This window comes from Carcharhinus amblyrhynchos, chromosome 9, assembly GCF_965287045.1.
Source record: "Carcharhinus amblyrhynchos chromosome 9, sCarAmb.v2.hapA, whole genome shotgun sequence".
Classification (NCBI taxonomy): Eukaryota; Metazoa; Chordata; class Chondrichthyes; order Carcharhiniformes; family Carcharhinidae; genus Carcharhinus; species Carcharhinus amblyrhynchos.
In genome coordinates this window covers 53,578,985-53,597,076 of record NC_137332.1, presented here as the reverse complement: position 1 = coordinate 53,597,076, position 18,092 = coordinate 53,578,985, and the positions used below count along the sequence as shown (strand labels likewise).

Genomic DNA, 18,092 nt, shown 5'->3' with positions numbered 1-18,092 from the left:
CTTAGGTGTGCAAAATTGAACATAGAATCCTACAGTGCAGAAGGAGGCTATTCGGCCCATTGAGTCTGCACCAACCACAATCCGACCCAGGCCCTATCCCCATAACCCCAAGCATTTAGCCTAGCTAGTCCCCCTGACACTAAAAGGCAATTTAGCATGGCCAATCCACTTAACCTGCACATCTTTAGTCTGTGGGAGGAAATCGGAGCACCCGGAGGAAACCCATGCAGACATGAGGAAAATGTGCAAACTCCACACAGACAGTGACTCAAGCCGGGAATCAAACCTGGGTCCTGGTACTGTGATGCAGCAGTGCTAACTACTGTGCCACCATGCCATAGTGCTCCTCTCTGAATTATCTGGCCTTATTCCTGCTTAATGTTCAATCTTTTCCGGCCCTGAGAATTCTTCTTGACAAAGGGTTCACACCGAGAATGTCCACTCTGTCCCATTCACAAAAACTGTGCCTAACCTACCTGAGTGTTTCCAGCATTTTAAGTTTTTTTCCTTTTCTGTGCCAAACAGCATAAGAGAACGTGACATCAGTTCAAACATGGCAGTACTGAAGTATACACCTGTTTGCAAACTCATTTAACAAAATAATTCCTTTAAATAAGCACTATCACAAAGTTCTGAGGTCAAGTAGAAATGTCAGTATCAGATCTTTTGCAACAACTTTGCAACAGTTCTGGTCACCCTATTATAGAAAGGATATTATTAAACTAGAAAGAGTGCAGAAGAGATTTACTAGGATGCTACTGAGACTTGATGGTTTGAGTTATAAGAAGAGGTTGGATAGACTGGGACTTTTTTCTCTGGAGCGTAGAAGGCTGAGGGGGGATCTTATAGAGGTCTATAAAATAATGAGGGGCAGCTAGATAGTCAATATCAGCTAGATAGTCAATATCTTTTCCCAAAGATAGCGGAGTCTAAAACTAGAGAGCATTGGCTTAAGGCGAGAGTGGAGAGATACAAAAGTGTCCAGAGGGGCAGTTTTTTCACACTGAGGGTGGTGAGTGTCTGGAACAAGCTGCCAGAGGTAGTAGTAGAGGCAGGCACAATTTTGTCTTTTAAAAAGCATTTGGACAGTTACATGGGTATGATGGGTATAGAGGGATATGGGCCAAATGCGGGCAATTGGGATTAGCTTAGGGGTTTAAAAAAAGGATGACATGGACAAGTTGGGCCGAAGGGCATATTTCCATGTATAAACCTCCATGACTCTACAGTTCTATAATTAACTGACTTCTGGTTGTAGTAATTTCTAAGGGACTTTAAAATAATCAATTGGACATTTTTTCAGCCTGACAATCCTTCAACTGTGGGGGAAAAGTTTTTTGTTATTTTTGGGGTGATTTAAATTCCTATTGGCCAGATGTGTTGAATTGAATTGATTGATTTATTATTGTTACATGTATTGGTATACAGTGAAAAGTATTGTTTCTTGCACACTATACAGACAGAACATAATGTTCATAGAACACACAGGGGAGAAGGAATGGAGATGGTGCAGAATAGTGTTGCAGTAACAGATAGGGTAAGGAGAAAGATCTGCTTTGATGTGTGAAAGGACCATTCAAAAGTCTGATGGCAGTAGCGAAGAAGCTGTTCTTTAAGTTGACTTACAAGTAGGCTTACATTCACGTTGCAATTAAGTTACTGTGAAAACGGTTGGTACGTGTTTTCACTCTGACATCTCTTTCCAGTGAAAGCGTGCATGTTGCTGAGCTTTGAGGTGACTTCCACCCATGTCAGTGTAGATGTGTCAGAGGCTACCTGGCCAAGTCATTCCCTGGCAAACAGCTGCTCTGTCTAATTAGCAGCGGGGAGGCTGGAGCGTGAGAGACAGAGGTCTGTGTGTGCGCGCGCGCCGCCTCTCTGATCAGCCGCGCTGAGAGCTGCACACACACACACACACTGTATCATCCTGTCCCTGCCAGGGACCAGCCATGCAGTCTCATCTCAGCTACCCGACGGATTAACGCCATCCCCCCCATTCCCCGGTTCTCTGGATGTCGCCGCAAACCATTCCGCACAGACACATCCCGGGGAATGGATTGGGGTCGGGAAAAGGACCAAACTTGGAAATGCAGCGCAGGAAGGTAGGCACATTCCCTTGAATTAGGGCCAGCCGGAATATCTGATATTGCGAATCGGCTGGGACTGGACGGCCTCTCTCCATCCAGTCCCTGTTGACTGATGGGTCACTGGAGTTGATGACCACGTTTCCCGGTAAGTCGGATTTCCGAATCGTGGTTTCGGCGACCGTTCGAAGGTTTTGCTGCAGCCCTCGGCTATTTGTTCCAATGCAGGATTTCTCTCTCTCTGTCTCCAGGAGGTTACATGCGGCAGCTTGTCTCCAAAAAGTCTTATCTGAATGATTACCTCTGGGTCCTAAAGCCCCCTGGCACAATTTTTATTTAAATATATGTGTATGACATGCAACTGCCTACTAATGAAAGGTGTCTCTGTTAAACTGATCAGCACTCAGTTCACTTGTCATCACTCAAGACCACATACGATCATTTCTGCCTCCAAGTCGCTAGAATATGATGGAAGGGCCAGAGGGAATCTAAATTAATTTGTAATAGAATGTTATTGCAGGTCAAATCGAAGATGAGCACCTGAAGCAGTTAAGGGGCGTTCTCAATAAGTAATATCATTAATATTTGGCACTATTATTCTTTACAAACTAACATTCACAGGCCTTAAAAAGGAGATGTGTCACCCCAGTGAAGGCTTTGTTTAGTGTGTTATACCTGGAAGAAAACCTGGGGGTACTATTCCTATAGATTTTTAAATTTATCCAGTTTTACCTGAGCTATTAAAGCAGGACAAAAAAGTATGTTTTATTGAATAAAGCAATTTGTTGGGTCGTATTCAAAGTTAAATCTTTTAAAGGCAATCAGCCTTAGTGAGATCAGTAGTGTATCTTGAAATCTAGTTTCAATGTATGAGACATTTTGTTGACAAATTCAGGTAAAGAACCAGCATTCATGGGGAAGGCGTTTACCAAGTTTAAAAGAGTAAAGGAAAAGAAAGTCCAGTGATGAAATAATGTCAAGCCTGGAGATGGGGGGAGAGGAAAATTGATAAAAAGAATCACGCAATTTTAAAGACACGGGGAGGCAGAAAAGGAGATTGCAGGATGAATTCTGATTTCAATGCTTCAGAAATGACCAGTATAACATATAGTTGTTCCATGCAAACCCTGCACTCAACTCAACACTTGCTTTTAAGAGGGAGCAGTCTGACACCAAAGAATAGCATGTGCACCACGGTGATTTATACTCAGGGAGTAGAATAATGAGAGGCAATCTCTGCTGATAGGTGCTGAGAGATTGTTTCTGCTGAGCAGGGAAACTAAAACACAGAGGCCATAGCCTCAGAATAAGGGGCCAAATATTTATTTAGGTCTGAGTGTATCACTCAAGGCGATACCTCAATTTGGCTTGAGATTGGCTTCTTGGCTCGTCATTTCCTCTAATCAACTACAAAAGTACTTGCTATTACCATAAGAATTTTTTTTACCATTTAGTTGGTCTCAATACTTTATGATATACCTAGGCAGAATATTGTGAGGATGCTATAGATAACAGAAGCTGGAGTATTAGACCCCATCTTTAGAGTTAGGTTGGAAGGTGAGAGAACATAAAATAGAGTAGAATTGAAGTGGTTGCTCTGCCCACGAACTTCCCACCTCTGCTGGTATTTTATCAGCGACGGGGTAGTTGGTAGGTGGACAGCCCACCCTTAGATCTGAGGTCAATTCATGGCCACATAAAGGCCCATTCACACCACTGCTGGTATTGTACCACTGGCAGATGAGCACCTTTCAGTAAAACCTGGTGGCCTTCCTGAGTCCCTCCTGACTGGGCATGCTCTGGCCCACAGAAGGCCACCATGTGGCAAGAGCCACTCCTTCTGATTGACATACCCAATCAAGCAGGCCTGCCTGATTGTTCCCAGTCATCCCAAACTCCATTGACCTTTATTCCAGGTCTCCTCAATGGTCGTTGGTCCAGGGCCTGCTGCAATCTCAACAGTGGCCGCTATTCCTAGTTGCTTTCCTGGAACTGAAGGCCAGCAGTTCTGCTTCATCCTGCTTCACAGTGGCAAGGCCATGACTTCAGGTAACTAATTGCCTAAACAGCATGAAATTCAGTGGTGGGTTCCAGGCCTAGTGGAGGCAGTCTTGTGAGTGGGACCACCGTCTCTACATAAAATCCTAGCCAGGAGAGCAGAAAAACTTGATGCCTTGCCAATAAAATTTTGTGCTTTCACCAGTAGAAGGAAAGCTGACTGCTTTAACTTAAACACGTTCAGCCAGGACTGATAAATATTTATTTCTTTGTTTTTCTCAGCATGGAAGCCATCCCACTTAAATAATTCAATCTGTATTTGATTAAAGCAATAATCCATCACAGTGTTAACAATTGGCTCATCTGCAAATTGTCACTGGAAATACGCTACCCTACCACTATCCTGCTTTCAATTTCAGGAAATATTTAGATTAAGTTTTAACTTTTAAAATTCACTTCCACCCATGAGAATTACCAGCATTGGAAATTTTAGGCAAGGTAACATAATGGAGTAGATTTTGTGCACCAGCATTATACTGACATTGTGGATTGGGTGCCAGCCTGACTTTCATTTTGATTAAAATCAATAAATCAATAACTTAGGAGTAACATAATTCAGCCCAACCAGTCTGTATTTGTATTGATGCACTATATGAACATATTTAATACCTTATCCATTTTTGTTCTGCTTTTAATGTTGCATGAAATTGAACAAGTAGGCTTACATTCACACTGCAATGAAGGTTCTGTGAAAATCCCCTAATTGCCACACTCTGGTGCCTGTTTGGGTACACTGAAGGAGAATTTAGCAGGGCCAATTAACCTAATCAGCACGTCTTTGGACTGTGGGAGGAAACCAGAGCAAGTAGAAGAAACCCACGCAGACCCAGAGAGAATGTGCAAACTTGACATAGACAGTGGCCCAAGCCAGGAATCGAATCTGGATCCCTGGCACTGTGAAGCAGCAGTGCTAACCACTGTGCCACTCCATCTGATTCTATACACTACAATTTTCTCCAAGTAGAGCTTTGTCAAAGACTTTCTGAAAGTCTATGTATACCATAAAAACACTTCAAAAAGGAATTCTCTCCATGAAGGACTTCTACAAATCTTGACATATCAGGTGTTTATAAATGTAGGGTGTATGTTCTCATAAAATGGAATCTATAGAAAGGGCAGGTGACTGATTATAGAAAATGACTTTTAATTGCTCAGCTGCCAAGGAGGTGGCATGGTGGCATTGCCAGTGTGCAGTTTGCATGTTCTCCCTGTGTCTACATGGATTTCCTCCGGGTGCTCTAGTTTCCTCTCGCAATCCGAAAAATGTGCTGATTAGGTGCATTAGCCAAGCTAAGTTCTCCCTCAGTGTACCCAAACAAGTGCTGGAGTGTGGCGACTAGGGGATTTTCATAGTAACTTCATTGCAGCATTAATGTAAGCCTACTTGTGACTAATAAATAAACTTTATAAGAAACTAGTATTTTAACTGCTTATAGGATTTTTAATGCAAAAATTCAGATAAAAAATTAAGAGCGAGATTTTCACCAATATCCATTTGTAGACAAAACTTTGGAGTTGGTCTCGGGGTACCTTGGTGAAGATTAGGTCTCCTTTTGGAGAGGGAATGGGTCATAACTTCTGAGCTCAGGGTGTCGTACTTGGGGGAACACCCCATAGATGCACTGGGGATCCCCCACTGATATCCCCAGGTAAAGCTTACATGGCAGTTGCCTGGGAAGTGCAAACTTCCAATGGGCGAATGCTCTGCTTTGGGAACCATCTGAAAATGTGATTCAAATCTCAAACTTTGGATAGTTTTAGCTGTCTTACATCAGTTGTTACCTAGAAGCATTCAAACCAATTCTAACTTTTGTGTAACTATTGGACAGTCCCATTCCTACCCAACAAGGGACTGCCCCCCAGCCCTGCCAAATCCACAGGAGACACCCCCCCCCTCCACTTCTAAACCCGTCCCTCCCACAATATTTCTCCCACCCCAGCATGAGACCCCCCCCCTCCCCATCACAGGACTCCACATACCCACAGGGCCTCTCCTGTGGCTCCACCCCCAACAGACATGATGCGTCCCACTGCCCCCCTCACTCCCCCCCAGTTGCCAGAGTCTCACACCCACCTTCCCACCCACAGCTACCTCCCAAGCTTGGCCCAACCTGAGCTGATGCCCCATGCCCATAATGCAGCCTAATTCCTGCCCATCCTGCCAGGAGACCCAACATGACCTGACCCCTTTGAGTTGTTGCCCAACCCACCCAGGGGCCTAACCCCCATCCTACAGGCCCAACACCTCCAAGGCTCGACCCAGCCTGATGACTCAACACTCCCCATCCCTTGCAACCTACCCACTTACCTTATACACTTAGCTTCTCCCTGTCCCTACCTTGTCAAAAACCTTTAAATTTATCTTGGCTCATGTGGTTAAAAAAAGATTTGACTTATTGTTTGCAAATATACCACCCTTGATGCTGGGCCTCGAGGATACACTGCACTGTTCAGATCTTGTCCCACCTAAATCAGAAGGTTGGGCGAGATGGTCACCTTGGTTTCAAGGTGAGAACCTTCAAGCAGAGTGGCAATCTGACTCAATTGCCACTCAATTGGAGGTAACAGCCCAACGTGTGTAAAGATTACATAAACTCATTACTGTCAAGCTTGCTGGAACTGTCAAAACACCTGTCAAAATCAGTTGTCAGTAGCAGATGTGAAGGGAACCTGTCAAAAGCACCTTTCAAAGAAAGCTGTCAAGGCATTTAAAAGTCCTGTCTATAAATCTTTGAAAAAAAATTCAGGAGTGTTAAAGAAATAGTTGCTTGCTTTTTTTTCTTTCTGTTGACATAAACTTTTGATGCTTAATTAGTGCTACATGACTGATCCCACAACCATTCATTATCACAGAAGGATGCTTGCCATTTCATAATTTGACCGATGGCTACAAGTGTTAAGCTCTTCCATGTGGGCAGCATAGTGGCATGGGGGTTAGAACTGTTGCCTCACAGTGCCAGCGACCCGGGTTTGATTCCAGCCTACGGTCACTGCACGTTCTCCCTATGACTGCTTGAATTTCCTCCAGGTGCTCCAGTTTCCTCTCCCAGTCCAAAGTAGTGCGGGTTGGGTGGATTGGCCATGCTAAATTGCCACTTAGTATCAGGGGGACTAGAAGGGTAAATATACTTGGGGTTACGTGGATAGGGCCTAGGTGGGATTGTTGTCAGTGCAGGCTGGATGGTCTGAATGGCCTCCTTCTGTACTGTAGGGATTCTTTGATTCTGTGATACTATGTGGGGCTACGAATTCCAATGCTTGTTGAAAAAATAATTCTGCATTTAAATTAGATATCTGCTGTTATCAGGCTTTATTTAGTTGAAGTAATGTAAATGTAATAAATGGGTTTTTATGAATGAGTTTTTTTTTACAATATAGTAAAGTCTGCGACAGACACTTAGAACTCTTCTGTCTCTATGCTCCAAACTCAGGAATCAAAATCTGGGCCTAAGTTGATCACCCCAAAATAAGTTATATCTCTGCCATAGGAAACATTCCTCATTATAAAAGATAGATCATTAAACTGGCCTCGGAGAGATGAATGTATAGTCCACAAAGGAATCAAAACTATTGCGTACTTTCCAAGGGTTAGAGACTCTGTTTCCATTGAAGGTGCCTCTGAATGACATTAACTGAAACTAACTAAGTTGTGTAGTTGGTGATCCTTTCACATCAACACTGAGGGCTCAACTAATCATGTGACTCAGAGGAAAATATTTTTCTGACTTGGAGGCCCATTTTGCGCTTGTGTTCGCCATGAGTACAAATGGTGACATGAGCGCAATAATCTCATGAGAATTGGAAAATGAGTTCTTGCTGGTGAATTCTCATTTTCTGATTTTCCCCACCTCTTATGTTCTGTAATGAGGTTTGTTCATATTTAAATAAATTTAAATACACTGAAAGGGCTTCCCCGTCATTTGTTACCCCCCACATAAAGAATTCCCTGCCAGCAAAGATTTTAACTGCTTTTGCAAAATGTGAAACTGTTGAGGGAACCCATTGGGGGCGCAAAGGTATGTATAGCCCCATGGGGTTGGGGGGGGGAGCAGAAACACCTGGGCAGTGCCACCCTGGCAATGGCAGCCTTACAGTATGCCAAGGTGGCATTGCTGGGGCAGGGACAGGGGCAAAACCTCTTTGGAACTCCATTGAGGGAGTTCCCATTACATGTAGAGGAGTGGGTTGCCCCAGTGGTTGAGGGTGGGGGGCTGTTTCCGTATCCATGGATGATGGATGGAGAGGATTTTCTCATTGCATCTGTAGAGAAAACTTGCACGCTACTTTTCTCACCTCAAGCAGCATGCTGTGTTGTGCAAAATTCCGTCCATATTTTCTATATGATTATATTGGGAATTGTAAGTAAAGTTGCTGAATGCATGAGGGGTCAATTCCTTATACACATGATGTGGAGTTGCCGGCATTGGACTGTGGTAAGCACAGTAAGTAGTCTCACAATACCAGGTTACAGTCCAACAGGTTTATCTGGTGGTACGAGCTCTCGGAGTGTTGCCCCTTCATCACCTGATGAAGGGGCAATGCTCTGAAAGCTCATGCTACCAAATAAACCTGTTAGACTTTAACCTAGTGTTGTGAGACTATTTATTGTCCTGACACAAATTTAGACATTATCTGTGAGACAATTTTAGTCATACATTTATCCAAAGTAACACTAACAAAGTTGCACAATTTGTCGGATGGTGAGTGTATGATGTGATTTGATACTGAGTAAAACACTGCAAAATACTAGCTTCTGTTTCCTGTTTTGTATTGAGTTTGCTGGTTCCAGATTCAACTGCAGCAATTGGGTGGGTTGGGGGTGTGTGTATGTGCTACAATTGGCCTCAGAGAGGGGAATAGTTCACTTTAGTGGTTGTCAGGTGAAGAACAAAGGTGTAAAAGTGTGAGGTAATTCACTTTGGCGGGAATAACAGATGTGTAGAGTATAGGGCTAACGGTAGGACTCTGAATAGTGTGGATGAACAGAGGGATCTAGGTGTATGTGTACATAGATCCCTGAAAGTTGGGAATCAAGTAGATAGGGTTGTTAGGAAGGCATACGGTGTCTTGGTGTTTATTGGTAGGGGGATTGAATTTAGGAGCCGCAGCGTCATGTTGCAACTGTACAAAACTCTGGTGCGGCCGCACTTGGAGTATTGTGTGCAGTTCTGGTCTCCACATTATAGGAAGGATGTGGAGGCTTTGGAGAGGGTGCAGAGGAGGTTTACCAGGATGTTGCCTGGTATGGAGGGGAGGTCCTATAAGGAGAGACTGAGGGATTTGAGGTTGTTTTCGTTAGAAAGAAGGCGGCTAAGAGGGGACCTTATTGAAACATATAAGATGATTAGAGGTTTAGATAGGGTGGACAGTGATAGCCTTTTTCCTCGGATGGAGAAAGCTAGCACGAGGGGGCTTAGCTTTAAATTAAGGGGTGGTAGTTATAGGACGGATGTCAGGGGTAGGTTCTTTACCCAGAGGGTGGTGAGGGATTGGAATGCCCTGCCTGCTGCAGTTGTAAATGCGCCTAGTTTGGGGGCGTTTAAGAGATCCGTGGATAGGTTTATGGATGGAAGGGGTTTGGTTTAGGTTAGAGGGTCATTGCTTTTTAACTGGTCGGTGCAACATTGTGGGCCAAAGGGCCTGTTCTGCGCTGTAATGTTCTATGTTCTATGTTCTATGTAACAACCGCCATGTCTGAGCAGCCTTATAGCAGTCACTACCTTGCTGCATGTGAAAAATGTAACTCCGGCAAACTTCTGGAGAACTGTGAGTCCTTATAGAACAGTGTGCCTCCATGGGACCAGTTTCAAAATTGGAAAAATTACTGGACATGCTGCCAGATCATTTCACAATCACACTTGAATGATTTATCTGAGTGAAATGTCCCATGTGTTAAATATTGCTCTCTCTTAAATCTGATGTAGACTGTGGGGTGAAATTTCCGTCGGAGTCTAATTCAAAAGTTAGACCTGAAACTGTACCTATTTTGCCTGTATTAATTCACATCTGAGTTTACTGTCAATGTCATTAACATACAGTAATTGAAATAAGCAAATGGGAATCAGCATAAATAACCAAGACCCAAGAAAAGTGCAGGGCTCACCCTATATTAAGTATTAAAATTTCAAGGCATCTTTTATGTATGTTTAAGAGCATGCAATCATGGAGCTTTTATGGTTTTTAATGTGACTCATTCTGAAGCTGTAAAAATACATTGAAACATAAAGAAAATGAAGAACAGGTAAGTTTCAGTCAGAATAAATTGTAAAACAAAATCTTCTTAATCACAAAAAAGGACGCACAAAAATATCTGTTTTGCTAGGATTAGAATTCTGTGTGTAATTTTGTACTATTATTGAACCATTATGTTTGTAAGATATTCATGTGCATGGCTCTTTAGCCTCTTGACCCACATTAGCTTCCAAGGTATGTGAAGGGCCGTTATCTGAGGTGGTGGCTGTAAGTTATTATAATGATCCAAGAAACATTCCAGTGCAAGAAACAATAGATAGGAAAACAAAAGATGAAGGAAATTCAGGCATAGGCCATTTATATCTGCCCTGGTCTACTCAATTTTTCTTAGCACTGGTAATAACTTTAAGGCCTGAATGTGCAAATTGCCAAGTGCAAACACATGGGACATTTCACTCAGATAAATCATTCATAATCAGAGGCCTTTAGGACCCTAGAGAAATGACTTGATCAGCTGGGTTACGACAGCTGCTTACCTCAAAGATGGAAGTCAAAAGAAATTAAGCTGTGCTAAGATATGGTAATTGGATGCCAAGTGTTTCAAATGAAAGAATGCTATCGTGTGGCACACTTTCCCAACAAAAATTATTTTTTATTAATTACTTATTATTGATGTTGCCACCTTTCTATATCTGTTTTGCACATTAACCGAATCCTTTGGGTGAAAAATTGCCTCATGTAGCAGCAAAGCTGTGGCAGTCTTGTGCCAGTCTCCATGTGCCCCACGCACTTCTGGTTGCTTCCTGTGTGGCGCTGTGCAAGGATATGAGTGTACGTAAGTGTATTCTCTCCATGCATCAGGAAGACTTTAAATCAGCTCTATCCTGACATCAAACAGCCTAACCAGCTATTGCAAATTTGGGTAATGAAAGTCCAGGCAACATCTTTATTATTTACTCAAGAAGTTACAAGATGGACCCTGCAGTAGTGTTTTTAAAGGGCCAGGCACCCTGATTGTGGTAAAATAATTGTTTTTCTGCAGTGTTTTTGGATATAATAGAATCCCTACAGGGCAGAAGGACGCCATTTGGCCTATCGAATGCGCCAATAACAGTACCACCCAGGCCCTATCTCCGCAACTCCACGTATTTATACTGCTAATGCCCCTCACACTAAGGGGCAATTTAGTATGATCAGTCAACCTAACCCTCACATCTTTGGAGTGTGGGAGGAAACTGGAGCACCCGGAGGAAACCTACGTAGACACAGGGAGAACATGCAAACGCCACATAGATAGTTATCTGAGGCCAGAATTGAATCCCTGCCCTTGTGAGGCAGCAGTGCTAACCACTGTGCCCCACCCCCCACCCCCGTATTTTCTGTGAATTTCTGGAATTGCCAGAATACACTGCTGCATCTTCATGGGGCTGATTGGTAGAGCAGAATAATAGGTGATCTAGCCATACAAAGGATGCAATCGATATGGGTGTTGCAGTGTCTCTGGGTCTGCAGCACTGCTGGAAGATGGAGCAGAGACAAAGGGGAGGACAAGCTCTGTGTCATGCCCTCTGTCATGTTGGAGCCAGACTCTTTCATGCACCTTGACAGTGACAAAAGGCTGTTCACCAGACCAGCCAATATATCCTGCATTTTAGTGTATATGCCCATTCACTGCACTGCTGTATGCTGCACCATTAGGGTCCTTATCTCAGTGCTCAGTTTCATCTTGCCCTATCGTGAGCTAGCAAATAAACCATCCTTTACCCCAGCCTGGCTGCATGCTACTCATGTCCAAATGACTTGCCATATGTTGATCCCAACACAGCTAGTCTCCAAAGCCAGTACTGTATCTGGGCTGATGGCTGCAAGTGGTACATTGAGATGGCTGATAAGCCACTTTGGGTCATTATGAAGTGGGTGTAGGATCGTGACAAATTTCTGCAGGTACCTAAATTTGAGGATACTGCATAAGCTACAAAGGACTTTTATTGTGGAGTAAATGCTGGGAATGATCACAGTCTTTAGGCTAGGGTATTACATAGAAACAGTAAATGCTGAAATTTCTTAACAACTCATAGAGCCTCAGTGGAGAGACCAGCTTGGTTAATATTTTTGGTGTTTCGAAATGTCCATGCCCAAGGTTTTTAAGCATCTGTCCAGTCTATAGGTGCTGTCTGACAATGCTGTGTTTCCAGTTCCTTTTCGAATGTAGATATCCAACATGTGCAGATTATTGCTTCAAGTATATTTCTTCTTCCTACTGATCAGTTCTATCCTCGCTTACGTTCTGCAAAATACATGAGAGAAAAGAACAAAGATAAGAAAGTGAATAATAATCATAATGACATTAAATTATTCTGCAGTGTGTATTTTTTTCTGAATAGGAGTTTCTGAAAGGTACATACATATAATAGGAGGATTACTGTTGTTAATAAATACCGCAAAATATCAGACAAAAGGAAGAAAAAGAACTGATATTGATGTGAATACAGACTTACAAAGCCAGGGGAAAGTGATACTGTGGTTTATTGACCACCCCCACCCCTTTAGGGGTTTCTTGTATCCTTAATAACATGTGCTAAGTGTTCATTATCCAGGGAATTCCCTGCACTTAAATGTCATGCTTACTGGGGAGCTCTGCTGTAATGCACACAACAAGATATCTTACAAAACATCTTTGCAAGCATTAATCTAACAAATAAGTTAGCCAGCTTCCAATTAGTCCACCTATTAATTTTGATCAGAGCTAACGTACAAAATGCTGGCATTGGTAGATTGGTTATGCATGTGTAAGATCAACAAAAAGATGAGCAGTGAGTTTATTTTTGGTGATTCATTTTGATATCCATATCAGAAATTCTAGACCATAGCTGGCTGCCAAGGGATTAGCCTGCAGACAGGCAATGGCTGGCTAATGAATGATCTGCATGCTTGTGTATCATTTACACAATATGTATAATGTGCTGAATACTGGTGCAATATATATGATAGAACTACTTTGTAAATATTTCTTTTCCAGTAATGTCTCTGCATGAACCCTGATTTCTGATTTACCATTCTATAATTTCCTTTGTTCTTAGTGAACATTACTTCCTAAAGCTTGGTGATTTATACATTATTCACTTAGGTGATGATCATTCAGCATGCTATTCTGTGCTGTGATAACGGCCTTGTCTCACACTTTGTTGTCAGTGATGTCTTATCTGTTTTTTTATCTGATTTGATTTACTATTGTCACATGCATTAGTACACAGTGAAATGTATTGTTTCTTGCACACTATACAGACAAATCATACCCTACATAGAGAAGAAAAGGGGAGAGTGTAGTGTTAGAGTCATAGCTAGAGCGTAGAGGAAGATCAATTTAATGTGAAGTAGATCCATTCAAAAGTCTGATGGAAATAGGAAAGAAGCTGTTCTTGACTTGGCTAATACGTGACCTCAAACTTTTGTCTCTTTTTTCCAATGGAAAAAGGTAGAAGAGAGTATGTCTGGGGTACTGGGGGTCCTTGGATTATGCTGGCTGCTTTTCCGAAGAGCAGGAAGTGTAGACAGAGTCAGTGGTTGGGAGGCTGGTTTGCATGATGGGCTGTGCTTCATTCATGATCTTTTGTAATTTTGTGTAGTCTTGGACAGAGAGGAGCCATATCAAACTGTGATACAACCAGAAAGAATGCTTTCTGCTATGCATCTGTAAAAGTTGGTGAGAGTTGTAACAGGCATGCCAAATTTCCTTAGCCTCCTGAGAAAGTAGAGGCATTGGTTAACTAAAGCATCAATGTGGGAGGACCAAGACAGTTTGTTGATGATCTCAACACCTATAACATTGAAGCTCTCAACCATCTCCATTTCATCCCTGTTGATGTTGACAGGGGCATGTCTTCCATTACGCTTCCTGAAGTCAAAGACCATCTCCTTCGTTTTGCTGACATTGAGCGAGAGATTATTGTCATTGCACCAGTTCACCAGATTCTCAATCTGTTTCCTGTACTCTGTCTCATCGTTATTTGAGGTCCGAACCACGATGGTGGTGTCATCAGACATTAGTCTGTTATATCAGAAACACACTCCGTCACTGATGGAGGGAGGCAACAATCACATTACATGATTACGTTGACATAAAATGAAACTTTGCAGTTTTCACAATATTTTCTGTTCCCATTGCTGAACCGGTCTGACACTAACGGGAGCAGAATATCTCAGTCACAGTTTTTTGTTCTTTGACCCTATTTGCTGCAAGCCCTTGTTTCTTCTGCCTTTCACGTTTACTATTTTTCTTTCATTTCTATCTTTATTTCCCTCTCTCATATCTTTCTGCTCAGGTTCCCATCCCTCATGAAAATGAAATGAATAATTGTTAATTCTGGGCTCTGTGTTTCTCACAACATAAATTTGATGGAGATTCGTTCTGCTAATGGAATTGTCTTGTTGAATAAAATAATGCCCCAAATGCTTTAATTTCTGTTGTTGAATAGGGTGGAAGATGGAAATGGAGCAAAAAGGAAGCACTGCCAATCAGTATACGCTGCAGTTTTTTTCTTTCAGTGCCTGGTGATTCGTTTTAGTGCATGGGCCCTTTAAATTGTTGTGCACCCCTGTGTACACACAGCAACTTAATGGGCTGACAACCTGCATAGGAACCAGCCGTGCGCCTTAGAGGGAACCTTGTTGCCAACCATTAATAGGCCATTTCAAGAGAATGTAAAACCTTGGTCTGAGAGCATTGCTTTCAAATAAATACTTTTTAACAGCTGTGTGATGTGAGGGCATTTATTGCAAACAGCACAAGGGGCCAGCTCGTCATTGCTAAATAAACAGATCAAGGCTGGTTCCAATTAAATGATTTTCAAAGCAATTTGGGGTTCCTGCCGGTAGCTGTCGGGTTCCACGTTGGTGTTATACTGCCCAAGTAAATAATAAATTATAGTAGTAAACACTTATCCAAAAACAGGTAACTTTTATAACTAGTCTAGACAGAACTGTCAACAAAATGTAGCACTAAAAAATAAGAGCAGCCATCATTGCGGAAGTGTGAAATTTTGGTTAATGTGGGTTGAAAGTTTTTAAAACTAATTTTAGTTCTATGACCTCCAGATGAAAACTAACAGTCACTTCTGGTTCTTTGATCTGTCGTAGCAGTTTTAAGAAGCAATAAATATTCTATCACTGTGTGTATTTTGTTAACTTTTACGATTTACTGACATAATATAAAATCATATTGAGAAGTTGCAATTTACTGAGGCGATTCACAATGTGAGACAGCTCTGTGAAACCCCATCTGTAGCCATTTTGCTGTGGATGGGTGTAAAATACCTTTTAATCACAAACTAATGACAAAAAATGAATACAATTGTAAAGGAAGAGGACTCGATCTTCCTGTAAGTTGGCATACTTTCTTTGGGGCCTGGGTTTTGTACCATTCCCACACAGATAAGTAAAAAATGATTAGAAAATAATAAAACTCAGGGAAGAGAAAAGGAGATGCAGCTCTTTGATGTTAGCCTGCTAATATTTAAGCTCACTTAACCATCTTAAACTTACCTAACCTCTTTGATTCTACTTCGTCACCTCCTAAGTTATTCCAACTACTTATCGACCTTTGAGTAAAGTTATTTTTTTCTAAGACGTTTTAAATGCATTTTTGGCTTTATACTTATGTACTCTTGCACTGAAAGTAATTTTCTAGTCCCTTCTCATCTTTACCATTTAGGACTTTGAGTTTGCTTCCCAACCTTATTTTTAAAATAAGCCATAAGCTGCCTGCACATGACAGATCAAATTTGTAGTTCCTTACACAGAGCACTATCAGACCTATTGTTAATTCCTTCAAGTTCTTAACCTTTACTGAAATAATGGAGAGTGGACAAACCATTGTTGGGCTAACATTGCAGTTGATATCCGTACTTCATTTGCTCTCTGAGCTAACAGCGAGGGCCCTAATAGAAATCATTTTTCTTGGTTTCAAACCTGTTCTCTCCAGACATGAATCAACACTGGAGTGGATGCTTCCTCTTGTGGGGCACTCTAGGACGAGAGGTCATAGTCTTGGGATAAGGCGTAGCAAATTTAAAACAGAGTTGAGGAGAAACTACTTCTCCCAAAGGGTTGTGAATCTGTGGAATTCGCTGCCCCAAAGTGCAGTGGATGCTGGGACAGTGAGTACATTTAGGGGGGAGTTAGACAGATTTTTAATTGGTAATGGGTTGAAGGGTTATAGGGGGAAGGCAGGAAAATGGGGATGAGGAACCTATCAGCCATGATCGAATGGCAGAGCAGACTTGATGGGCCAAATAGCCTAATTCTACTCCTATATCTTATGAATTTATGAACAGCATAAGGAAGAGGCTACTGTTTATTCAGAACACTAAATTGTTCCTTAGTCTCATTAGAAGTGACTATAACAATGGCTTAGCTGGAAAATAAGAATCCACACCAGTGCAGGGGGCCAGGGGTCAGTTCAGCAGTTTGATTTAAAGCATGCTGTTGGGACAGGACAGAGAGACATTTTATGCTGCGTTGCATCTGGCAGTGCTGACACTTGAAGGCACTTTTAAAAATCCACAGGAATTCTTGCCTACTGACAGCTCAAATAGAGAATGTGGGCAAGTGGTCCGCATAGTTATCTGATCATTTGTTTTAATAGTTAGAGTATCTTGAGCAGTTTAGGTCCGAATTGGCGATTTGTGGTAGCAGCAGGCGGATTTTAAAATGACTGCTGTGGGTGCTAAAATTGAAAAAATATCCCTGCTCCTAGACAATCCTCATTTTATAGAGCACCAAAACAGCCAAATGGAGTCGAACTTTTTTTCAAAGCCAAGGATAAATTACCTTGACCAAAGAAGGTAATTTTCATGAAATTAACTGACACTTATTGCACTTTGGCAGCCTTACAGTAATAAATGAGGTTATAGTGCATTTTAAACCCATTATCATAATGTGGCTTTCCTGACCAGAAGCAATGTGAACACTTTCTCTAATTGCTTCCTGTGCATCATGAACAGAAGATTCATTGCAGTTTTACGGGCAACAAGGGAGAATTAAGGGTTACACCACCACACATTTAAAATTGTACATATATCATAGTTAACACATGCTTAAAAAAAAATTCGTTTTCAGCCTTGAGCAGCCGGGGGATGGGGCTGAGGATATTGAGCGTCAACCATGTCCTGTGGGACTAAAGTCACAGATAGGCCAAAGCAGGAAGCGGTAATAGGTTCCCTCATCTGAAGGACATTAGTGAGTATGTTGGATGTTTACAGCAAACCAACAGCTTTCAGAGCCGTTTTCTGAAGCTATTCACAACTTGCTGTGATGAAATTTGAACTCATAACCTCTGTGTTGCTAGTTGAGTACCTTAACCACAAGCGTACCATTTCTAACGCTATCATAACACTGAACATATAGATCCTTGTAGAAGCAATGGGAGGCTTGACTGCCAGCTTTCAAGCCAGGGAGAGCCTGCACCGTCCTATTTTGGGAAGCTCTGCTGCATATTGCTCCACTCAAGCATTTGACAGCCAGCAGCAGGTCATCCCCTGGGAGCAACTCATGTTCACTGAGAGCTCCCGATCAATCAGAGGTTGGCAGGTTTATTAAATGGTAAATTGGGAAGGCAGTGGCTGCTACTGATATGATACCCAGCTGAGGCCTAGCACCATTATTGGATCCCAGGCCAGAGTGAGTGATGGCAGGAGTAAGGTCCTGGGCGGCGGTGGCTGGGGGAGGTTTGGGAGCAAGGGTTGGGCAGGTTTGAAGCAG

General features: G+C 42.3%; 1 protein-coding gene across 1 annotated transcript in view; it reads left to right on the top strand.

The window, feature by feature from the left end:
* The first annotated feature begins 1,990 nt into the window (after positions 1–1,990).
* Positions 1,991–18,092, top strand: part of pde4dip (phosphodiesterase 4D interacting protein) — a 445,155-nt gene continuing 429,053 nt past the window's right edge. The window contains exon 1 of the mRNA XM_080195665.1: positions 1,991–2,102. Within this exon, the coding sequence (XP_080051791.1) occupies positions 2,053–2,102 (50 nt within the window). The 5' untranslated portion in view covers positions 1,991–2,052. The remainder of the gene's footprint in view (positions 2,103–18,092) is intronic.